Genomic DNA, 26,617 nt, shown 5'->3' with positions numbered 1-26,617 from the left:
CCACTGACATTCACCAACGCTTGCTGAATGTTTCTGGAGACCAAACAGTGGAGGTGAGAAAAGTGAGGTGGAGTGTGGTGTGTTTCAGCAGTGGTGACAGCAACAGTGGGTCACCTCCCACAGTGCAGATTTCTAAAAGCATGCTATGCAGGCTCTTGTTCATCATTGGTGAAAAATGCATAGCTAATGGTGGGACCTACATTGCAAAATGATGTTTTGTAGCTGAGAGTTTGCTTTACCAAGTGTTACTGTGCTCTTCGCATCTGTAGTTTCCACAGAAATAAATAGGAAGCATTACTTTCAGAGCTACCCACGTAATCACATAACGCTTCATAAAAATTAAATAAAAAAGAAGTTCAATTAATTTTTGCATCTTTCAGCAAAGAATGAAGGGCATTTAAATTAGCTAAGGACACTAAAGAATTACATCCTGAAAAGTTTCTATCATAAATAACTATGAAGCCCCTACAAAGCCTAAACGCAACTTTGCATTCATGTGCATTTCCAAATTCATGTACAAACTCCTAGTTTAGACTTGAAGTTTGACAAGAGTAAAAGGGTTTTTTTTGCAAATGCTTTTGTAGGTGGTTGAAGTGAGATGCTTATGAACCTGACGTGCAATAATAGGACGCAATCAGTTATCCTCAACAGCTTTCAAAGTATTATACAAATAAGAAAGCAGGCATCTCTCCCTGAGCCTCATAAAAAAAGTGTAAAAAATTCCTAACAAATGTAACTACAGATGTTAGGTCTTCCTTGGATGGAATTCAGAATTCATAAGCAGAAGTCCTGAATTTAAGGTAGAAACTGGTACAGATCTCAGCGGCGTGCACCATCTAAAATAACACCTCTAAACTATTTTACATTCCAGAATATCATCTCACAGACATTCTCCTAAATGGTGCCACTATTGCTTGGACTTTTAGATTAATGACTAATGCTGCAACAACAGATCTCCTCAAATGTTCAATTTCAAACAATCATTTTAACTCACAACTATTTGCAGGAGTATTTAAAATTTGATACAGATTACATACACGCCAAATATTCTTTTTATCTCATAGACAGGAATTATCAGATCTTTCCCCTTTTCCTTTGAGCACTGTACAAAGATTTTGAACAAGAAGGAAATGATAAGTCAAAAGACATCAAAATTTTCTCAACCACCAAATTTACTGTCACTTTATGACTCCAGTGAGACAACAAAAGAAGTCATCTAGAAAAGGAGACTAAGTAATAAGGCACGAGCTCCACAGTCATTATGTGCCCTCAAAACACTTACAGCAAAGGGGCAATTACACAGACACTGCACAAGGCTGTAGGAGAAGGCAACAGCATTTGTCAAATTAATGTTTCAGTTGATGCAACGTCACCATCATTACACTGACATTGACTGCACTGCTGGCAACACCAAAGTCTGGTTTAAATGGAGCAATCTGTGCTGCTTTGATAGCATGTCTATCGACGGTCCAGACCATTTGAACAAATGCCCTTCTGCTGAGCTGCTGCTGCAGATGAACCTGTAATCCGGATCTTTAAGAGAGCGATGAGCCTGGAGCTGGCAGGCTGGTGCCTGAGCAGGGCGGATGTACAGCAGCCACCAATCTTCCCTGTGACCACAGGCTGGTTTTTCACCTCCAGCATAGCTCTGGCATCAGAAAAGCAAGCTTCCAACATGTGCGCCAGCCAGCTCAAAGTAAAGCAAGTTAGAACCTTCCGCTAAAACACTTGCCATCAAATTCTCCTTTATGACACATGACTTTTTTTTAAAGGTAAAACAGACAATGACTGCTTATCCCAAAAGTGGCAGCGTCCCATCTTCAGAACACCCAAATCTTCCAAAACCTACTTCAGCAAAGAATAACCACAGTAAGAGCGCAGAGAAACTCATTTGTGCTCTGTGTTTAACCAAGCTTTAAATCTAATTTTTTTCTTCAGAAACAAATGTAACACATCCTTTGTGTCCCTGCAACATATACTGCAGTTGTACTTGTTAAATCTTATTTGCATGAAAAGAATTTTGATTATGAGTGCTTGCAAAGTCACTTTACCACGTAATGTTTTACTGATTTACTTGTTGACTATTGGTTACATAAGCCTCAAGTTTTATGCCATTAACAAGGCTTTAAAAGCATACATTATTTAATGCTAAGAACTAGACATTAAAACAGAAGATTTTAATGATTTCAACTAGCAGAACAATCACAGAGGATCGTTCTTAACTGTTTCAGAGCTTTAGGAGTGGAAACTGCATTCTGGCAAAATACAGGGAGTTTTTTCCAATGTTCGTAAAGTTTTCTCCCCTCTTTGGTGTAAGGACAAGAGTTTAAAATAACATCAAATCAGAGAACAAGAGAATGCATCTTTTGCTTTGAAATTGTGAAACAAAAGTACACAAGCCAAAAAGCAAATGCTTCTTCCAAGGTCAAGAATTGATGGCGTACACAATTAGCAAGGCTCCTTTGCCAGATCTAAATGATGCCTTGCCATCCATACCTGCTAGGGCAAAGGTTTGCTGCTAAGACACAGATCTCTTTGCTAGCTTGGGGCAAAAACAAAGCAAATGTAAATTGTATCACTTGGTTCCTAACAAATTCACAGCAGGAATTTCAGGGTGCTTCAGCAATGTGAGGTGCCCCCACATTCCATACTTTACTGCATGCTAAAGCAGGAATACATTACAGCTGCTGGATAATGGAACACCTCTGTCATGCACATTCTACTGCCACGTGGTTGAGAGGAAGAACAAAAATCAAGGATTTTTTTAAGGTCAGTTAACCACTCAAGTTGTAGCCCATAAGCTCTTCACCAGCCTCCCTGAATCCTATAACTGCTACTTGCAACAAGCTGACAGGTCTGAATTACAAGCCATACTTGTTCTGGCACAGAACTCAACACACCTGAGACCACCAGGGCAGGATTTCCAGTATTAAAAGCTAATGGATTAAAAAACTAACAGAAGTCACTCCATGCTTTCTAGCACTTTTCCTTGAACTTACATACAAGCTTTAAGAGAGTTTGTGAAATTCCCATCACTGTGTTCTCAAGGTGCAAACAGCTGACTGGCAATAAACCTCCATCTTCCACTAGGTTTCCAGATTCCTCCCATGCTGGAAGTTGTCTTTTTTCTACCATATCTGACAATGATTGCTTTCTGTCTGTCCTCTTGACTGTTTATTTGGACATCTCCTGTGGTCCATACCTAAGTATTGCTGTTATTTTAAGGAACTTTAGCTTTGACAGTGCTGGATGCTATTAGAGAGGATTTTCATTCGCTTCAGTTATCTGTTGGAAGGAAATAACTTTTGCTTTTGTCTTCAGACACAGTTTTATCCAGGGAGATTCTCCCTGGAGCCTACTCCAGGGGTTCCCAATTAAAACCAACACTAACCATAGTTTAGCAGCATAAGATCATTTTCTTTTTGGAGAACTCTCTCTTCACGTTGCTGCGATTTCTCCCTTGTGTAATACACAGCATGCTCTATCATACCCTGAGAGCCTTGTGTTATAGCAACTGCACAGAAATATTTATCCAGATCTTTTGCTTACATCAGTAACAATTACATACAACCTCAAACATTTCTCATAATTGTCTTTCAAAAATAAAAGGGACCCATTTTTAAAGAGTCTAAAAACAGCACTGCATCTTTCAGAGACCTTAAAATGAAATTCTAAGTACCCTTCTCTCACCCCTTTATATTAAGTGAATATTAAGTAAATCAGGGAACCAACTACCACCCACTGACAGAGGCCCTATTTTGCAATTTTAACACTATATTTTCCACTTGCAATTTTAATATTGGTCATGTGAATATGCAATAAAGTAAGGCGCATCTATCAAATTGGGTCTATTGTTTTGTATTGGAAGATTAGAAGATTCTTATCTGCAAACATCAGCATGCTTAGTATTAGGGATCACCTTTTGTGTCCTGGGAACATTTGCAGACTTAAAAAAACCAGTTAATTGCACTGCATGCCTTCATACAGAAATTACAGCATTCGAGAGAAGAATGAACTGCTGGTGAGGAGTGTAACGGAGTCAAGTGAAAAGATGAGGTAAAACATGGTACAATTTTAGCCTGTGCATGCACACACATGCATATACAAATGAAGCACAACAGCACAGGAGCATTGTCTGTGCAGTTTTTATGCCAGGCATATCAATAATACACGTAACGCTGCCAGATGTTCTGGGTGCATGTCAAAACTTTACTGCCTTTGAATTGCCAGATAATTAAGGCTAACTGCTAAAGAATAAACTCCCAAAACTCATTATAAGCATGCAACATAATACTAACACACTAACTAGATCTTACATACAAGGTTTTTTTTTTTTCTGTTATAGCAAATATCCTTCCATCACAGATCTGTAGACTCCAGGAAATTAAGAAAAAAAAGTTCTCAAGGTAGTTCTAGGAGGATTTAGTTCCTCAGTGACCAGAGTATGGCTACAGGAGCACATTATTAGAACGGTAAGGAAAAGGAAAGAATTTACACGCAAGCCTCGCAGCAAATTCAAAGCAACTACTTCATTTTATGTAGCAGTTAGCTCCCCAGAACTGGGTGTCACGTAAGGCGAAGTACAAGCAAAGAAAATTGTGCTTCGACACAAGCTAAGACGGGGCTCTCATATAAACATCTGCTGAACAAAGTAGTGGCTCAGGATATTTAAAATTTACTTAAAACGTTCATTTTAAACAATCTGAACTCAGAAGCACCTTTAAAAGCTCTCAGAAACAGATTGATGCCAAGCGCTAGTAATTTTATCTTTAAGTCACCATGTCAGCACAGCTCACATAACAATGGCTCAGATGCTTGTGAAAATGAGCTGGCCATGCTCTAGAGGGCTAATACCATCACTTCTGATGTCCATCTCTGCAGAGATGCAAATATCATATGCTTAACACAAACACAATCTATATCTAGCTCCCATTTCCCTATCCAGATTTGACATGCAACCATCACTCCTAAAACAATTCTATGCTAAGATAATATATGTAAGAAATATTTTAAAACACGTAGGGATTCGTTTTGTATTTAAATTGTCCTCAACTCTAATCAAGTTTAAGTAGCAGAAATTCCATATTTGTAATTAATTATACTATGCAATGATCAACTTTGGAAACCTAATTTTCTGCTACATGAACAACATTCCCTTTTAACAATCAACATCACATTTAGTTGGGTTTTAGTCCTTTACTCCACATCTCAGAAAATCAGTATCATAAATGACATTAAAAAAGAACACCACAATTCAGTAACAACAGAAAAATCTCATGCTATACCAGAAAATCTTTGCTGCTATTAACCAAAGTATCATGTGTGCGTTCATAAACTATTGTCAACCTCCACAATCTGTAAACAAGACCCAGTGTCAGTAATGTATCTAAGCAATGGAATTGGCAGTAAGATTATTGACAGCCCAGTTGCATAAAATACTAGATAATTTGAAGTACATCGCTCTTTGAATTTCCAAATCCAATCACAATTACAAACCCAGTTACATCAGTGTAAGCCCTTCTAAAGGGAATGAAAGAACAGTAAATCCCAATGGATACAGGAGTCCTTCAGCAGGGATGATGTAATACACTAAAATAGACATGCTTTGACAGAAGCTGCTAGTTGAGTAAATAGCGCACTGCATGTCATTAATTTTGCATTAGTTTGCCAGCAGATATTTCTAAAAGGGGGAAGATCTAACAATTTTGGTTTGCTGCAGGTCCTGCACTAAATGAAAACAACAGCGTTGCTCATATATTAACAGATTCCTTGCAGAATAAATGAAGGAAGGAAGCTGCACAGTTGTGAGGCTGCATTTTGCCACATAGGGACAGGAAATATTGTCATTACAGCATCATCTGTGGATATAGAATACAATGTGCTAACAAGAATACTTTACAGTAAGGCATATCACAATAACAGTAATAGTGAGATAGTCGAGCAGCATATAATGCTATTGCAGAACAGCATCAGAAAACAAGAGAGGCTACTTTGCTAACAGAATCACACAATCCTGAGAGTTGGGACCTTTAAAGGTCACCTAGTCCAACTCCCCCCCAATGAACAGATCAGGTTGCCCAGGGCCTTACCTCCAGCCTCACCGTGAAAGTCTCCAGGGATGGAGCACTCACCACATCTCTGGGCAACCCTTTCCAGCACACCTCACCACCCTCACTATAAAAGACTTCTTCCTTATGTCTAACTTAAATCTACCCTCATTAAGCATGAAACCGTTTCCCCTTGTTCTATCATCACAGACCCTGCTAAACAGCCTGTCCCCTTCTTTCCTGTAGCTTCCCTTTGGATACCAAAAGGCTGCTGTCAGGTTACCTCGCAGCCTTCTCTTCTCCAGGCTGAGCAGCCCCAGCTCCCTCAACCTGTCCTCACAGGAGAGGCATTCCATCCCTTGGCTGATATTTCATGGCCCTCCCCTGGACACACTCCAACAGGTCCATGTCCGTGTCTCTCCTGCACTGAGGACTCCACACCTGGATGCAGCACTCCAGGTGAGGCCTCACTGGTGCAGGGCAGAGGGGCAGAATCACCTCCCTCGCTGTGTTGGACATGCTTCTTTTGATGCAGCCAGCATGCCATTGGCTTTTTGAGCTGCAAGGGCACAGTGCCGACTCACACCCAGCTTCCCATCCACCAGTAGCCCCAGGTCTTTTTTGGCAGGTCTGCACTCAATCCTTTAACCCCCCTAGCTTGTATTGGTAGCGGATGTTGCCTCAACGCACGTGCAAGTCCTTGCACTTGGATTTGTTGAACCTCATGAGGTTCATCTGGGCCCACTGCTCAAGCCTGCCTGGGTCCCTCTGGATGGCTTCCCATCCTTCTGGTGAGTTGACTGCATCCTACAGCTTGGAGTCATCAGCAAACTTGCTGAGTGCACACAATCCCACTGTCAATATAATTGAAGATATCAAAAGATCCTGGCACAGATCCCCGTGGACACCATTTGTCAATCATCTCCATCCAGACATGGAGCCATTGACCACTACTCTCTGGATTCGATCCTGCAGCCAGTTCCTTGTCCACTGAACAGTCCACCCATCAAATCCATTTCTTTCCAACTTGGAGAGAAGGATGTTGTGGGGCACCGTGTCAAAGGCCATCCTGAAGTCAAGACAGATGACATCGGTGGCTCTTCCTTTGCTCAGTGAAGCAGGGACACCATAATAAAAGGCCACTAGGTTGATCAAGCAGGATTCGACCTCGGTGAAGCCATACTGGGTCTCCCTTATCAGCTCCCTGCTTTTCATATGCCTTAGCATAGATTCCAAGAGAATCTGCTCCATGATCTTTCCCAGCACAGTGGTGAGACTAACAGGTTGGTAGCTCCCAGGGTCATCCAGTCATTTGAAGTAAATTTTAATTGCAAGAGGAGTTAGGGACAGGAAAGCAAGGCTCCTACAATTGTTTCACTTGCTCCTGACTTTTAAAATGAGCGAGTTCTAATACTTAAACAAGTCAAAAAAGCCACCTTACTTTCACATACTTTTTTCAGGAGAGCCGTGACTACCAATGAGACTCTCCCAGAACAGAAATGGTTTCATTTCCAGCCCTCCTCATTCAAATTTTCAGTCACTCCATTCAAAAAACTCCCAAAGGACAGTACTCGTCTGCCTGTAATGCTATCAGTGGGATGAATGGCCCCAAAGCACACAGCGTGAGAGGATGAAATTATTATTTTGGTATTATTACAAAAATAATTGTAACCTGAGGGAAAAGCAGAGGTTATCAGTGGGCTCACACCCACTGCTCTTTTCCTTCCAACATTCAGGGCGTAAGTAGATTGCCTCTGGTGAACCTCAAGCCAAGTAGGATAAGAAAGCCTCCCGAAGGCAGCAGGAATCGTGCTGGGCTTCAGCAGGCAGCTTTAACAAGTCTGCCTCAAGATGCACCAGCAGCAATTTTCATCAAGATATTAAATAACCCAAACCCTCTCAGATTATTATGGAGAGGAAAAAAGAACCACATGCTACAGGTTTGGTTCAGGGCTGGTGCATCAGCATTTTATCTATGGATCTAGCAATACTACTTCTACTGCTGTATTTTGAAGTGTCAAAAAGAGAAGTCAGTCTACAGCAGGAAAGCTGAACAGTTTCTTGGAAGGTAGAGCCCACGTTCTTTTCAGTCACACACAACAAAGGCTAATAACCAAGTTAAATCATCTTCAGGATAGATGCAAGCTAAAGACAATTTATGTTTAAAGTTAAAATTTGATTTCTAATACTAAGTCATGAGGTATTAATCTAGTTAAAGACAGTTTCAGACACCACGAGAACAAGTAAAAATTATTTTCTATCAAAAAAACCTGTACATTTCCCAAAATTAAGTAAAAGTAGCTGAGCCTCACCTTATCAGAGCAAATTCTTTTTACTGAACTAATACTGGTGGAGAAAAGGATGCCATTTTATTTCCACAAGCTAACAAGCTGTTGTTGCTTTTACCTTAGGAACCACGTTCCAAAATTAACACACCTTTGTACAATATTCCAACATTAGATATTACTTCAAAAGGTCCTTAAAGACTTAGCAGAAGTTATCAAAACACTGTGAAGTACCCAAAATTCATTCCATCATTTGAGGACCAAACTATCACTCTTCGCCATAACATTTCATTATCATATGTCACCCAGGATTCACAAACCCACTAAAAAATTGGTGAGACCTGTTCTCCAGCTTCCTGGAAGGAAAGGTACCATACTTACTGAAGAAAGAATTCCAGCACACAAGTCAGTTGAGACACTGAACAGTTTGATGAGACTCATTCTTAGCAAATACTGGATTTGCTGGATGCTTCCTATTTGCTCACTTCGACACTGGCAAAGTCAACTCATGTGCCAAAGGCAGCACTCAGGTCTTCAAATTACTGTATCTGCATTTGAGATCTGATGTCAGCCAAAACTTCTTTATTTTTGGTGTCATTCTGTGATACTTGACTCACGTGAGCAAACTTTCCTCCCTACCTAGCAAGCCCAGTCCTTCAGCCTTTCAAATAATACATCTCACAAACAAAAATGCATCTCACAAAACCTACAAAAAAAAAAACAAAAAACAAAACCAAGCTCACAAAATCCAACTGCTTTTCACAAGATCAGTGCACACCATCAGGAAAGATGTGCAAAAGGCACTCTTCCAAGTGCTTATCTTTGCTCCTCATCTTGTCATATTCCATGTCACTCTTCTAGTGACAAAGGTGGAAAACAACTACAAGAGTCCTTATTTTTGGAATCAAGAATCAAAGATTCAGGCCCACCTGACAGAAAAGATGCATTAGTAAAATCTCTATCAATAACTACATGCTTTATTTTTTCCCCTTTGATTCATCAATCTGTTTTCTCTAAATCACAAGACATGAAAGCAATGAAGAAAGGTCAATCAGGCTGGGCAAGAGTCATCAAACTCCACATTCACATTAGTATTTTGAACATAATAGCAAGACTGTTCAAGTGTCAGAGCAAAGGCTAGGACTTTCAGTTCGAGCACTGCATCAGCATTATCACATCACACTGCAAACCCACAAGTACATCGTTAGTGGACCATACACAGTAAGTTACAATACCTGAGGTTTAGTGCATTCCTGTGAGCCAAAATGAAATGAATGCCATATAGGAGGAAAGGAAAAGATGAACGTTATCAGACATGCCATAGTACATTCCACAGCTATGAAGATAATGTTAAAATTATGTTAATGAGGGTCCACTCTCTACTACATTTTGGCTTAATGTGCAGAAAGTCATGCCACAGCTAAGAGCACTGCATTTAAGTTTGTGAAAAGCACAGCCATGCATTTAAGATAGCTTAATATTTCCCTCTACATTTCCATAAAACTTTCCTCAGAAAACAGTTTGGACTTCCTGTAGTATTGGAAATACAGCCTTAGTGATTTATCAACCGAAATTCACACCACGTGATAAATAAGAGTTTGAATTAAGAGAAAAAAATAAGCAATTATACAGTTAGTACATTTAGGAACGATTTTGAGGATGCTACCAAAGCAGCTCTATTATTTTAAACATCATGCATCTAACACCTGAACAAGATTCTATCCACAACGAAGAGCAAATTTCAAAACAAATCCATTGCATTCAGTCATTTTCAATGCCTTTAACGTTATTTATGCAGTATTTGTACGTCTACTTCTATTTATTTTAAATGCTGCTCACTGTTCATTCCTACGTGGAGCCAAAGATGAGACCCTGACAAAGGCTGACTAACAAGCCCTTAAGGTCTGTGCTGCAATATGGTCTCAATTCCTGTGTCGTTGTTTTTTGATCCATAATTTCTTTAGTTGAATTGTCAAGAAATTAAGACTAAAAAATACGAGCTATCAGGGGATAGAAAATAGGAAGGGAGAAGAGACAGTGCAGTCTTTCAAATGTGTGTTTGAAGCAATAGAAAAGTTATTGGCAAGAGACGGGAGAGCATTATACAAGATCACTAAATGCTGTGAAAATAGGAAGGAATAGAGAATATGGAGAGAGAGCCTTCACTACACTGTAAAACTCATTTGAGTTCTGTTTGACTCACTGTTTGCTTTGAGAAATATAAAGTCACTCATACACATCATATTACTTTTTAAAGCAACATTTTACTGCAATTATTGCAGATTCTACGGTTTATTTGGTAATCTCTTCCAAATCAAAAAGAAATCCCTCTCGCAATGAGTTTACCAGCACATACACAAAATCATTATGAACACAACAAAAGCGGTGCAAAATAGGCTTTTGCTCTCACTGCCAAAGATGAGCTTAGAAAAATTCACTATGTATACCTAAAGTAGTACAAAACAGGTATAGACCTATGAATGCAAATGGCATTGCATACTATCTAATTATTATCCTATGTATTGAATAAAAATCACCCCAGAATGGTTTGCTGGGCTCGCTGTAAACATCAATATCAACAGGAAAAAATTCTTCCTGTGCTCCTAAGTCCTATGAAGTACATTTCTGCATTTTCATTTGCCAAGAATAAAATCAGTAAACTGTTTCCTCTTCAAATCGAGTGAACTGGTTCAAATCATATTAACTTTAGAGGCAATTAAAACTGCACTGAAAATTAAACCATTGAAAACTGTTGTATAAACAAAAAACAAATTGTTGGCATAAGTAATTATTCAACTTATGAGGAAAAGCCTGTATAATTAACAAGAGATGTAACTAAACATCTACACACTTAGAGACACACATTGAATATCCTGTGAACGGCCAAAGAAATCGAAGGATAAGGATAAAGGCAAAAAAAGGAAGAAGCCTACAGCTCTGCATTGGACCAAAGATGGCTATTTTAAAAGCTAAAGCTCTAAGCCTGCACATTTATCTGCACGTGGTTTACATTGTGCACAACTCAGCCAAATGAACTCACCAAGACTGAATATGCACAAAGTTACTTGCAGCCAGGCCTGTATGGTTTTTGCAGATTTGAAGGCTTGAGCAATCAAGTGGGAGCCAAAGACAAACAGCTTTGCCAGTATTTTGTTTACAGTTGAAATCAATACAAACATTAATCTCAGAGACCTTTCCCCAGTTTAAAAGGCACATAACAAAACCTTCTGTAGAATACAATTTAATTACTATTTTGATCCCAGGAGAAAGTCCATAAGCTTTCAACATGTAAGATTACCCAATGAAAGGAAATCAAGTGAAATGACCAAAGGATCTCCCTAATGAAGGGCAGAACACATAGCTCACTGAAACTCATGTATATGAAGGGCTCAATGCAGATATCAATGAAGAGTAATTTGACATCTAAGCTCTAGATTCCAAGAAGAAACAACAGAATTAAGCCAAGAATCTGGCCTACTACAATGCAGTCCAGTCTTTTTTCTGGAACAGCAGTTATCATGTATGTGGATGAGTGCTTCACCAAGTTACCCAGAGCACTGTACATTAAACCCCTTGCACTGTAATCTAATATCAAATAGAAATTAGAGCAGGTTTTTCCCCACAATTTCACATAGTAATGACTCCAACACTAAGAAATAATAGCTGACATTCACAGTCAGAAACCATGCTTTCAACCATGAGCTAAAAGGGAAGTTACACACATTCACCTACCGATAGCAGCAAATTCACATTACGTTAAGGGGAAACTCCTCCCCTGCAGAAACACGCAGTTTAAAGATGCCAACACATCCAGACATTTTGATTTTTATATTTAGCACTGTTTCTGTTGTTGTGAAACAAATGCAGGCAGCTTACCGTATGGTAGCCTCTGGGCAGAGGTGGCTTCCCCACAGGATAAGGATCAACAGTATCAATAATTGTTTGTCGCTCCCCTTTTTGGTTGATTTTCCTAAACCTCCTTCGAGATTGCCTGTGAGAAGCTTGGCGCTGAAAATATTCTTCATTTTCATCCATATAATCAACCTATAATAGATTCAAGGAAGCATCATTTCCCATAAGAAATAAAAATGCTTTTGCATGTTAGAAATACAACTAATTCTAGTTCAAAATCAGCAGTCAGCTGTGAATTTCCTGCACTTTCAGCACTACGAAGAGTGAAGGCATTAAAAAAAAAAATAGAAATCAAATGCCCAGAGAGATAATAAAGAAATACAGCTATGAATGGAAGTATTGAGTATCAATACTCCTTTCAAAAATGCTGTCTCCATCTGCTGTCTCTCAGTTCTTTTTCTTGCACTGAAACTGCTGAAGACATTATTAAAAAACTGTATAGGAGAGTACTTGGTAGTTTTCCTACTGACTTCTCTTTGATGCTGTAGATCTTTCCTAACCAGCCTAAGGCAAAAGCTTTGCTTTTCAATAAGCAGCACTGCTTGGTATTATTTACTTCTATATTTTGAAGAGCATAAAACACATTTTCTAACAGATTGGATTAATATAAAAACAAATTCAAAACAATAGCAGGGAGAATAAAGATACCTATTAGGTTTATCCTAATAAGAGGCTAAAGTAAAGCTCCTTGGTTTCAGATCCTTCGTCGTCCTAAATTACTAAACAACAGCACAGTGCAAAGAAAAATATTTCAACTAAGAACTCTGGCTTTCCTGAAAGAACATTGGTTTTTTTAGTAATTTGGCTAAGAATCAACATCCTTTCTATGTTCACCCTATCAACAGAAACACTACTCTACACCAACAGGGCAACAAGAGAAAGCTTTTCATTACTGGCCACACGTGGGGATTCAGTTAATCCATTCTTCAATTGATTTGAACATGCCAGGGATGAAGGTAGAGGTGCAGAGGAGGGATTACCAGGCACCTAGCAAGGGCCCTCTGTATTTTTCAGTAAGAAAAATAAATATTGGACAAACACTCCCAAGGATTTGCAGCAAATCAGTCAGAAGTGTCACATGCTAGCCAGCTCACATCACTGAACGTAGCTTCCAGTGTACAAGGGGTGAGCACAGTTTACCTGGTTTACCAGCTGGTGACCCTGCCTGTCCAGAACTCTACTTCTATTTTCCTTACACCTACATTTCAAAAGTGCCTACGCTTCCCAAAAACTTATCAGGGTAGAAATGGCCAAGACAGACAGATGCTCACACAACCAACTGAGCTACATCCCAGCAGAGAACATTGGGACCATGCATCCTTTCCAGAACTTGTGGTCAGACATCAGTGACACAAACAGGCGAGATAAATCATGGGGCTGGCACAGGGCATTAGCAGTGGGCTGTTGCTGAGGAGCTGCTTCTAAGTAAGGGAGAATTGCAGAGAGCTTTAGGGCCAAGGAAAAAGCAATCAGCATGTCTTACTCATGCCTTCCATTTCCGTACTGAATTGGCTTCCTAAGACAGGTTTCTCAAGTGGAAATAGGAGAGGTGACCACTTTTTCAGATGATGCACCCTCATGTGACAGCTAAAAACTTGTGTGCCTATGAAGCCTAAAAAATGATGCTGTTCTACAACAGACACCACCAACAGAACGACTTGGACGTAAAAAAAGCTGACAGTACTTCATAATTTTCAAACTGATACTTAAAACCTGCTAGCTGAAAATACATTTCATTTAATCAAACAATTACTTAAACGAGCCTGAGATTAATACTTCAAAGTACTTATGCTTTAAGTAAAGCAGCTGCTAACTACATATATGTATTCTGCTATTCTGCTAACACAAGCAAAAGTTGCAGGGTTACAAGGAAACTGCAACAGCATAAAAAGATGCCTCTCACTTAAGTATGGTATGCAAAAAAAGTGAAGTTATGCATGACATCTTGCATTTATAAATGCTAACGTGCAAACAGATCTCAGCATGTTTTATTGAAAACTCAAGTGCTTATCAAGGCTGGTCTGTAAAATAAAGCTCTATTCTGAAAAAGAAAAAAAAATTGAAGAAATGGAATGAAAATATTCTTACCACAATCATTTCAGAAGGCTCTAAAACAATGCATTCACAGCCACGCCTGAAGCTTCCTGCAGAACGCTTGCCAAAACTGAAGAACAAAAATACATCCATCAGAACAAAAGTCAGATCCATAACAAAATCCATAAGCATATTTACATTCTACCCAGATCTTATAAAGCATATAAAAATACATACACCCCTATTCACAACGTAACAGTTTCATGCACACGGCCTCCTACACATAGCTGCTACCCGCTGACACCAGGAGCAGTGTATTTCTGATTCACATAGTTTACTGAGAGTAACTGCCAAATAATTCCATTAGCACTAAAACAAATGTCAGTCAAGCACAGGGTACTTAAGATGCATGGCTGATTCTGAGCTACATTGGAGTTTGATCTAGTATCTTCTTCTGGCATTACAGTATCAAGTTACTTAAACCATCTGCATTTCTGTAAAGAAAGCTAACTAGCATGTAAAGGAAAGAATAAAAAGACTGATCAACTTCAATGAGCTTTTTTGTTTGGGTTTGGTTTTTAACTCAAAAAAAAATTAATGAAGTGCTCTGAATGTAAGAGTATTCCCAAACTGAACAGATAAAGGCAAAAGCTTGTTCTGCTTTCCATTACATATTCCCACATTAGCACAACAATTAAGAAGGATAATATTTTGGCTTCCTATCGGATAAAACAAAATAGCAATTCTAGTTTCTATTTCTGAAGTGCTGGCCTGTGTTAAATAAGTGTGTTTCTGCAGGCTCAAGTGCAAAGAATCAGGGAAAAGCAGCAGCAGAGGTGCAGCATAGAGACACAGTACATAATTCAGTGAAATACAATACAAGCCTTCCTATGCTTAGATATGCAGTCCAGGTGGAAGGAAAAAACAGCTGAAGATGGTTTCTGAGGTGTGTTCTTCCCACTACCCATCCCCATGTGGTTAGCTCCTATTCAGACCTGACCTTTGCTGTTGCAAACAGGACAACGGGAGCTGTGGTAATTCTGGACTCATCCTGCAGCCTTTTCTAGCAAGCCTGCTCTAACATCCATCTCCCACAGGTTAATGTAATCATTGGGCCTTTTTGTTTCTGCAGTATTGGGCTCAAGAAAGCACGGAAAGCCTTGCCTTGACCTTATCTCCATGCAGCCAAGCTATTGGCAAGGCACTGGGCTTCCAAATGTTCCTCAGGCGTTTCAAAAGCCATCTTTGTTTCCTTAAATTCTCTTATATCCAGCATGGAAAAGAATATGGATACGTCTGTATATACACACATTTTTCCATGCACAAATAAATGAGAACACACGCCAAAATAAAAGGCACAGGAAAAGGGGTTGAAGAACTTCAGAAGGCCACTATTAAGGAAGCTTAAGAAAACCAAATCAGACTAAAAAAGATCGTAGGATCTACAATTTAAGCACTTATGGAATATGTAGGCACAGGGACACACGCAGAGTTGGTGAAAAGTACCTTTTTAAAAAGCACTTCCTAATAAGCAAACTTCAGAAGCTCATATACCAATCTGAACAGCACGTCTAGCCAGTTAGATCTGCTCTGCTGTCCTGCCTGGCGATTAGCAGAAATGAACAATTTAACTTGCTACCCCAAAGGCTAATCTCTTAACAACAGCACGTTATAGCTCCAAAAGAAGGCAGTCACATACTGAAAAGAAATGCCAGCTGTGCTTATTCATCAAAAAAATAATCGTGTTTAATGGTACACGGGACTTGGACAATAGAAAAAATTTTCCAGAATACTAAGCCTCTTGAAAAGAAACATGCAATAAAGAAATCTCTCAACAAAATGCATATTTTCCTAGAGGCAAACACATGCTTCCCTCTACAGTCCTGCGACAAACCACAGGGTGCTTCACTCTGCTGCGCCCTCCTGAATTTTTACACAATTTCAACTCTTAAAGGTACAGGAAAATGAAGCCGTATCTCGATTCATTAGACCACTGAAGAAGTGGCAAACTTATTTTCTTGGCCAGTAATCTGATGCGAGGCACAGTGCTTCCTTAAAATCTCACTGGAGAGGGAGGAAAGAGCAAAGAGGAAGGAGATGGTAGACATTTTATTCCTGTGACAGCACATTTAACAGAGCACACAATCCTTGAACAAAGATGCCAAGTCACTTCAAGTTATAAACAAACCATAATCTTCATTCAATATTGCATTTATGACAGCAAGTAAATCAAGGCCAAAAAATGCAATGATATTTTCAAGTGTTGCAGTTCTCAGATGTGCCATTGCAACTGAACCTCCTGACCTCCAATCTGCTACTGAAAGCACATTATCAGCAAGGAGCTCAGGTAATCAGTGAGAAGGAGGAGCCCACTGCCTCTACACATGCTCAGCTATGACCAGCTCTGATGGTGGTGCAACATTCAGGGCAGTATTTGCATGCTACCTGTACCAGAGCCACAGGGTGCGAGAGGATGGTCCAACCCAAAATATCTAGTCTAAACCTACCCTCTTTTTTACCCTCCAGTTTAAAACCATTTCTGGTTGGACCATCCTCTCGCTACCCCCCCTTCTAAAAGGGCAGCTTTCCTGTAGCCACTCATCATTTGATCAACTGCACATAGTCATACAAACGTGTGCTGGCACACAACTGACAAACAAATGAAACCTGACGGCACCACCAATCCCACTGATTCAATTCAGAAGACCAACATCAAAATCAAAAAGTTTTTTGGTATTTTTTTTAAATCCAAATTAATTTATCAGTGCTCAATACAAGAGCAAAAAGTAAAGACTAAAAGAGGACACTTTCTCTGCTGCAAAACCTCTGCTAAACTAACTAGCCACCAGGTAGAGGAAAACACGAAACAAACTTGATTTAATTGAACAAAAATAAGTTGTTTGAAATATTAGTAAGAACCAGAAAGAACCAAATAACCAGCGCATAATACAGCCTATTCACCGAGCTAATCAACAAGTGCAAGCCGTACAGCTTCTACAAAACACCAGAGGAATGGTTTGAGTTGGAAGGGACCTGTAAGATCATCTAGATCCAACCCCCTGCTATAGGCAGGGACATCTCCCTATAGACCAGGTTGCTCACAGCCAACCAGGTTGGACCAGTCAGGTACTGGAAGGCCACTATAAGTTCCCCCTACAGCCTTCCCCTCTCTGACTGAAGAGCCCCAACTCTCCAGCCTGTCCTCATATGAGAGTATCATCCCTGGGATCACACTCAAGGTCTAAGAAACTCATTAGGTTTTCCTCCTAGCACAGAGCTCCACCTGCAGAGTCAAATGTCAGCCCCTGGAGGACTCAACATTACCTTCAGAACAGCAGCCCTGTTTTAGTAACTTTTGCTCAATACTTGTTTTTCCCAGATTCTGATGTAGACCAGACTTAGATAAAAATGAGTGTGACTACCCAGATTTATCACGAAATACGCAGTCTATGAGAGCACTGGCTGGGTAATGCAAAATATAGAAAGCCCTTACTAGCTGATTTCCAAGGTCTAGGGATTTGACAAATTTATTCCTTTCCTTACTGTAGTGTGAAATAAGGTTATGGATAATCAATTTCACCAGAGATCTTAAGATTACACCACATTTTTATGTTTAAAACGCAGTAGAGAATTTTGCATCATCTGCACGCTGCATTTGGTTCTATCACTCCTTAGTCATTTCATTCTAGCATGCCTTGTTGCATAAAGATAAAATCTTCTCCTACCTAACCCTTATTAATTTCAGCTCCTACAAATAACCCGTTTGCACCTAAGTCTACAATGCACCTGAGAGAATCCCAGCTTTGCAACAATTTTCCTTCTATCAGTGACGTGCATGAGAATTACACCCAAGCTAAGGCATTTTAAAGCTATCTTTGTGCTGGTGGCTGTCACTAAGGGATGCAGAGGTTAACAGTAATGCAGACAGCCAAGAGGCTGCTGGGTTAGGATGCTGCTGCCCCACCTGAATTCCCCAAAGAACCTTGTTTTACAGCAGTTCTTCCAACACTTCTTTGCTGCTACGATACAAATTCTGACTCGGGGCCTCTTGAGTGTTAAACCTCACACATGCTCTCCTCAGTACCTGTCCTGGAGGCAATTTTGCTTCTCGAGTCCTTTTGTATCACAGTTCCTTTTTTTTTTTTCCCCATAAAGCTACTGGATGCATGATGTGAATATAAATCTACAATTAAAAAAAAAGCCCTTTAAAATATACCAAACTATTCTATTTGCAGGAAATGTTAACACTTTATAGTAAGCCCCAGCATAACAATTTTGAAATCAGATGATAAAAATATATGTATATTCTTCCCAAGCAACACTTCCTAACTATAATATTTCCTAAAACAATTGGTGGAAAAGAAAGCAATTGGTGAACAACTGGTGACCAAGAGAATTACTGACTTGACTATTCAAAGGCATCACCTCCAAATAAATTCACTGTTACAAACATTTTGCTCACTATTTATATTTATAAATATAAATATAGGTGTTCTAATCCATAGAAGTCATCTACAACTTTATTTCCATTGTCATGAATTCTGAAACTGAGCTCACGCTGTGGATGATACTTCCCTTCTCCATAAATATATACCTATCTCAACTATTTCTGTTTAACTCATATACACGCATACAAGGGACTGATGTATTGCAGTTTACAATGTTCTGGTTAATAGAAGAAACCTTCTAAGTGAAAACTAAGAGTTTCTATATCCCCAGTTAAGGTTTGTTTGTTTGTTTTTTAAATGAAAATTGAAAATGTCAAGTCTTTACGATAACTAAATTACAATTAATGCAAAAAAAGCCAGTGACTAAAAGCAAAATGAGAATAACTTGAGGTTAAAAAAATAATTAAAAATAAGAAGTACTTTCAAGCAAGTAATTTTTATAAGCACTTACATGTAATAGAACATACACAACCATAGTTTTGCTCTTTTTATCAAAGCTTAATTTTCTGTTACATTTACCACCTTGCAGTAGCTTAAAGTAATTAATTCATGTATGAACTACAAGTGGTACCAAGATGACATTTAAGTCTTAGAGAGAAAGCTCCACAAAGCACAGGCAGTTGGATGCATCTGTAAATGCAATATTCAGAGCCAAGCTGCTGCTTTAGAACAAACTCTAATTAATTGCCATTTCCTCTAATCCAGAAAGCATATTCCATTTAGACACGTTCCAACACAATGAAAAATACAGGCAGATCTTCCTTGCTTCTAGAGTTCACCAAAATTCCTGTGGTAGGTACATGAAAGCAATTATGTGTCGTATTAATTGTTTGGCTTATTTTCTTTACCTAGATGTACAAAATACATAATACATCTAGTGGTGAGGCCAGTCTTTTTTCAGTGGTACATGGAGCCAGGACAAGGGGAAACAGCCATAAGCTGCAGCATAGGAAGTTCTGCACAGATGTGCATAAGCACTTCTTTACAGTGAGGTGATGGAGCACTGGAACAGGCTGCCCAGGGAGGTGGTGGAGTCTCCTTCTCTGGAGATGTTCAAGACCTGCCTGGATGCCAACCTGTGCAACCTGCTGTAGGGAACCTGCTTTGGCAGGGGGTTGGACTCGATGATCTCTGGAGGTCCCTTCCAACCCCTACAATTCTGCGATATATTGGAAGAGCAGGCAGTAATTTATGCCAAAACCCCAGCAACCAGATATTCAAACACCTATTTCTTCTCAAGTTTTCACACACGACACACAAATATGCCTATGGTGTCAGATCACTGCTTTGCAATATTTACCAGCGCAGGGTATCTCAGTGTGGAGATTAAAATAAATGCCTTCCCACCCCCCACCTTCTCTGAAACTAATCCTTCTCTCTTCCAGTCTGCACCTGAATAAATCTGTACACAGAAGGCAAAATGCGTAGTGTGGTTCAGTTGCCCATGCTTTTAATGTCTGCATCATAAAAACGCATCTCTAGCTACATAAATCAGTGCTGTACAACTATTTCTGAGACAAATCACACTGCTCATTTGACATCTAGATTGAGGAAAATCACAGCAAGCCACCCAAATGAAATACACAAGGATCGTGCTAAGTATCTTCAGAACGTGAACTAGACAGAAAAAACAATGGGGACTCTATTTTCTATCTGTCTCTTAGGGAGGAGGCAATAAGGGATACAGTCAAGTTCTCCCACTTCTTCTTTCCCCCTCCCCCAAACATCATTTCTTGTTTTGATATGCCTGGATTTTAAAAGGAAAAAGAGAGTCCTCCTTTAGTGGCTAATCTTCTAATCTTGCTACTTTCAGCTTTGTTTCACATCAACAAGCTGGATGACATGAAACTCAGATCACTCCTCCACCCAAGTCTCCCTTGACAGGGATGAAGGGCAAAAAGAAGTTACTACTAGGAAGGGCACGTAGACATGCCAGCCATCCCTAGGGAAAAGCTTAAGTGTTCTGAAGAAAACTAAATTTGGCATGGCCAGCTTCTGACCCCTTGGATAAAAGGCAGAACCCTTCATGCATGCAGAGCAGCTCTAATGCGAGCAGCGCTGCGGAGGATGCACGGGGGGAAGGTAGCAGCAGGCTGCCTGGGTTAAAACTGCATGCTGAAAACCATGAAAGCAGGGATTTGACCACTGAAAGTCACAGGCTTGTTACCAGAATTCAAACTGTACAATATAGGCTGACATCTCTGATTCTCGTTACATTTAATGCCTTAGAAAAAGCAAGCATGCAAGAGAAGCCCCAAGTTGCTCTGCCTTATGCTAAATACTGCTTTAAATTAAAATCTGACAGTCGTCTGCATATCAAAATAAGAGGTTTTTGTGTTGTTTTTAAACCTCCTCTATTCTCACATTATATTTATGACTGTTTTCAGCAAAAGCAAACAGCTCCTCTAAAGATTCACTTTCCAGGTGAGAGGAAAATTGAGATGTCGGCAACTGGACTGAATTGAAAAGGCATTTGCAGACCTGTCTCTCCTTTGAAATTCTGAGACGTGAGCTCACTAAACACCATGGATAAGGATGATTAGACTTACCCAGTGTCATATGATAGCTTAGGTGTTTACACTCTCAGAGTCAACAGCTCCAATATCAGGGAAAGAAGTTGCTTATAATGCCAAAGCTAAGTGGTGGGGGGGAAGCTCGAAAGGGAAAAGCTTAAAACCACATCACTGCAGCCCTCTGCTCGACTTGCAACCTAAATATCACTATCTGTGAGCTAATAAGAATGATGGCATCCAGGTCAGATGCCATCCTACTGCAGCAGAAGGATGTCGAGCAGGGATGAATCCAGCAAGTCCTGCAGAGAACGCCCAACAACAGCCAGGCTGCATGAAGGATAATAATACCACAAGGGCATATGCTTTGGGCATAGTAATGCTTTAGCTAAATCCCACTGAAACTGCATTGAAATTGATCTGCACAAGCTGAAAGGTGTACCAGGTTCCTTCAGTGTTTTGAATGCATTCGGTCAGCACCCTTACAGATAACAGATCACAGTATTTTATCTCCATAACTATAAGCACTCCCTTATTTCTTATGCACATACAACCCAGATCTGGGTAAGATTAACCTACTAACATACAGCACATGCACTTCAAAAGAAGTTTCTGATAGCCCACAGAGAATAATTTGAAGCTGGCTAGATTCTGGAGGTTTCCTTCCAGAGAAAGGCCATTCAGCCAGTCCTCAAAATATATATGCCTGCCATTTGTTTTTCTTTTAGAAAAGATTAATATTTTTAAAGTTTGTCTGATTTTCAAATTCCACCTCGTTCTCAGACTGAACATGGCTGGGAGCTTGACTGCTTCATTTCACGTTAAAAAAATTACATGAAGTTTCAGATTTGTTGCGTTTCACTTCAACTTTCTAAAAGTTGAAGTTGAAAAATGGTCAAAAAGCCAGTCTGGAATTCCCTCAAGTGTTGCATATATTGTTTCACAAGCATACTGCAGGTGACGGCAGGTGCTCAGGGCCCTTATAGCAGCAGGTAATCCCAAATACATCTCAGACTGGAATAGCACTTAATTCTTTATGACCATTTCAGATATACTAAGAGCAGAAATGAGCTTATAAGCTTTCCCCGTGATATTCACTACCTGCATTTAGACTGCAGGTACACAAATATGTAAATAAAACTGGAAAGAAGAAGTAATGAAAACAAATGCAGCTTGTTGCAGCTTTGAAGTATAACTTCGCAGCATCTGTAGTATAGAAAGCTAGAAGGCAGCTACATCAGAAGAACAGTTAACAGGAAAGATCTTTCTTAGGAATAAATCAATAGAAGGCCTCAATAATTTATGTTGGGAAACACTCGAAGACGAGGGCTTTCTTTTAAAAACCTGATTATTTTGCAATTAAAAAAAAAAAACTATTTTAATGAATGGTTTGAACAAAGTCAGCTTTGCTTATGCTTTGTCTTCATGACGCCTGCACTGCCACAAACATTTCGGTGACATCATGAGATCTGTATAATAGACTCAAGGAAGGAGAAGTCATAGGAAAGCATTACTGCAGAGGCAAGACCTTGTCTGAATAGTCTAATTAACATTCATGAAATTCGTTACAACAGAGAAGTATTTTTCCAGCCTTTAGATGTTCCATCCTTTTCTTACCCTGAAAAATAGTCAGTAAGCTTCTCAAGTTCCCTTGCAGATTTTCATAATGAAGTTACCAGAAAACATCATCTTTTTGAACTTTCTGACCAAACATAGAAATGAGTAACTTGACGTCATCCGAGTCTTCAGCAGTAAAATAAAACCATACATAGAGGCACTTCCCACCCTCACTGACGTGCCTAGTTCATTCACTACAAGCTATTCATTGACATGCAGGGCTGAACACATGGCCTCACTAAATCAGTTTCCATAAATCTTAGTAAAATGCATTCAACATAACTTCGTAATAGGTCCCCATAACCGTGAATAAATGAATAAAGAAACTGGAAAAAAAAAAATAATGGTGAGAGTCATGTTTTAATTACTTAGATGATCATTTGCAAATTAATTATCCTTCATTCAGCATGCTGTACTATGTCAAGTGTAACTGGATTTATTTTTCTGAAATATTTCTAACTTTTAGCCTTATCTGAAGGAAAACTGTCAAGCATTTTAAAGTTCTCTATGGCACTGAGTAACCTTTTCTTAAAAACAATGTTGTTTAAAAAAAAATAAATTGTTCAATTATGGTACCAGGACCATGCTAATTATCTAAATACTCCCACTGATTACTTCCAGCCCTCCAAAGTCTTATAAACACGTAAGTAAATGAGTCATTACTTCAGCTTCACAAGTCTATCCTTAACCAAAGGAAGCCTACAGATGAGTTTCAAATGAGGAGAAAATGCTCTTCCCCACTTAAAACCCCAACCTCCAGTGCAGTCATACCGATACTGTAACAGATTCATACCAGACATGCATCAAGAGTAGAATCATAGAATGGTCTGGGTTGAAAAGAACCTCAAAGATCATCTAGTTTCAACCCCCTGCTGCATGCAAGATTGCCAACCAGCAGCCCAGGCTGCCCAGAGCCACATTCAGCCTGGCCTTGAATGCCTGCAGGGATGGGGCATCCACAGCCTCCTTGAGCAACCTGTTCCAGTGCATCACCACTCTCTGGATGAAAAACTTCCTCCTAATATCCAACCTAAATGTCCTGCATCTCAGTTTAAAACCATTCCCCCTTGTCCTACAGGGCAGGATGACTTCCCTGGTCCTGCTCACCACTCCATTCCTGATCCAAGCCAGGATGCCATTGGCCTTCTTGGCCACCTGGGCACACTGCTGGCTCATATTCAGCCCACTGTCCATCAGTACAACAAGGTCCCTTTCCACCAGGCAGCTTTGCAGCCATTCCTCCCCAAGTCTGTAGGGTTGCCTGGGAGTTATACACTCCCTTCAAGTACAGGGAGGCCACAATGAGGTCTCCCTCATTGTAGGAGCCTTCTCTTCTCCAAGTTCAACAAGCCCAGCTCCCTCAACCTTTCCCCACAGCAGAGCTGCTCCAGCCCTCTGCTCATCTCAGTGCCTCCTCTGGCCCCGCTCCCAGAGCTCCACGTCCTTCCTGTGCTGGGGGCCCCAGGCCTGGACGCAGCGCTGCAGATGGGGCCTCACAAGAGCCGAGCAGAGGGGGACGATCACCTCCCTCTCCTGCTGGCCGCCCCTTTTTCATGCAGCCCACAACACAGCTGGCCTTCCGGGCTGCAGGCGCACACTGCTGCCTCATGGCCAGCTTCTCGTCCACCACGACCCCAAGTCCTTCTGCGCAGGGCTGCTCTCAAGGAGATCTGCCCCCAGTCTGTATCAGTACCTGGGATTGCCCCGACCCAATGCAGCACCCTGCACTTGGCCTCGTTGAACCTCATTAGGTTCACATGGCCACTTCTCCATCCTGCCCAGGTCCCTCTGGATGCTTCCCTTCCCTCCAATGCATCGACTGCACCGCTCAGCTTGGGGCCATCTGCAAACTTGCTGAGGCTGCACTCGATGCCATCATCTGTCACTGATGAAGATGCTGAAGAGCACCGGTCCCAAGACCGACCCCTGAGGGACACCGCTTGTGACCGGCCTGCACCTGACACAGAACCATTGATCACAGCCCTGTGGCTGCGTCCAGCCAGTTCCTAATCCATCCAACAGTCCATGCTTCAAATCCACACCTCTACAATCTAGAGGAGAGGCCCGAAATGTAGTTTCCTTGGATGTTTCATCATACACAAACATTCAAAGCAATGTGTTCTAAAAACATGCATCTAAACAAGCCTGTTTCGAATATGTATCTAAATACATTTTAAAAAATATTTAGTTTGCAAGACTTGCACTTGTAAGCACAAGAGGTGTTGTAAAATGGAGTATACAAATTCTGATGGGCATGGTATTTATATTATTATATACTTTACTTCTACACTCCATAGTACAAATTACTAAGCAAAATTTTATTGTTGAAATTAGTTCATTTAATATCTCAGCTCTGCCCAGGGGTAAAGCTGCATCTGGCTCCGATGTGACACGTGGCAGTGCTGGCACTGCTCACAGAGACCACCCCTGCAGCCCCTCACTACAAAAACATTGCCACAATCCCAATACAGCCATCGTTAATGAATGCTGTGTCTCCTGCATAAGCATATGAAGTTGTTCTGATCGCTCCAACAGCGCACCTGAACACCAGCACCACGATCCAGAACCTCTCTCATGGCCATCACCAGGTCTATTGTAAAGACAAAAATCTCCAGCTCTAAGACATAAAGCCAGAAATCAGTAGAAATCCAGCATTTGTCATCTCATGAGGAATTGTCCATTTTGTTCCTTTCGTAGCAGTCGGGCTCCCCTGAAAGTTATTCAGGTCATTTATCTGCTTCCGCTTCTGTTACCTTCTCATCTCCTTATTAGAAACTTGGAAGGAAGCCTGGCAGCACTAACCCCACCACACTAAGCTTCTATTTTTATTTTCAAAGGATGGCAGCCTAATAGATTAAGTCCCTTAGCGTTTTATCAGTTGTGCGAGAACAAAATTCCAGTAGCACTGAAATAATTGTTTTGACAGGAACAAGGCCAGACACCACCCAATCTCATCAGTTAGGAACCGTGTCCTCTCTTATATCCCCAACACCTCAGATTCTGGTCATGTTCCAAGTGTGCTGCCAATTTCAAACCTCAATGAACTCTAAATTATTCAGCACAAGAGGAGATGGGTGCAATAAAGCAAAATGTATGTAATACCAAATTCATTTAGCTGCAAAAACACATTTTCTTTTAAAGTATTCCCCTTCTTTTTTTTTTTTTTTTTTTTTTTTTTTTTTTTTAAATTTATGTGAACCAGGATGGTTTATGATGACATTGGTGGTAGAAGTAGCATGTGCCCTGCATCAAGAACTTTGCTGCAACAACGTATGGCAAGGCCTGGTTACATTTATGGCTCAGCTAATTCAGATATGGCCAAGTGTTGAGAGTAAATTTGGTTAAAGTGAAGATGCCAGATTCAGATCGCTGGAAACACAGATGATAAAGATGATACAAAGCAGTTTGGGTTACTTTCGGTATCTAAAATCCACTGTGAATTATTCATGGGAGGCATACACAATCATAAAGAGACAAACATCTCCACGTCTTCCAACTATCCTTCAATTTCTTAAGTCAGTCTTCACTAGATTAAAATCTCAGATCACTCTCCCTCACGTCCCAACTTCAGATGATGGACTGAAACACTGAACTAAGTCACTCAAGCCAGCCAGCAGACATACAGCACCAGCCATCAGCCCACACCAGTGACACAGTCAGCACTCCCCACTGGTTCTCCTGGTACATCACATGTCGAAACAGCATTAGGTGCATAGAGAAATAGTCAAGCAACAGGTCATGGCTAAAACCTAGCAGCAGAAAAA

At 40.3% G+C, this 26,617-nt stretch overlaps 1 protein-coding gene across 4 annotated transcripts in view; it reads right to left on the bottom strand.

Annotated features, from left to right (window-relative positions):
- RAPGEF2 (Rap guanine nucleotide exchange factor 2) overlaps positions 1 to 26,617 on the bottom strand; it is a 170,207-nt gene that overhangs the window by 68,838 nt on the left and 74,752 nt on the right. For 2 of the 4 annotated variants that reach the window (XM_048941364.1, XM_048941367.1), the window contains exons 5-7: positions 14,333 to 14,408; positions 12,209 to 12,376; positions 9,568 to 9,585 (exon numbers count right to left, since the gene is read on the bottom strand). In XM_048941364.1, coding sequence (XP_048797321.1) covers positions 9,568 to 9,585; positions 12,209 to 12,376; positions 14,333 to 14,408 — 262 coding nt within the window. The remainder of the gene's footprint in view (positions 1 to 9,567; positions 9,586 to 12,208; positions 12,377 to 14,332; positions 14,409 to 26,617) is intronic. The other 2 variants (XM_048941366.1, XM_048941368.1) reach the window with 1 other exon arrangement.

The sequence above is a fragment of the Lagopus muta genome, chromosome 4, assembly GCF_023343835.1.
Source record: "Lagopus muta isolate bLagMut1 chromosome 4, bLagMut1 primary, whole genome shotgun sequence".
NCBI classification, from domain to species: domain Eukaryota; kingdom Metazoa; phylum Chordata; class Aves; order Galliformes; family Phasianidae; genus Lagopus; species Lagopus muta.
The sequence above is the reverse complement of the archived record's forward strand: the minus strand, read 5'-3'. Positions and strand labels throughout refer to the sequence as shown.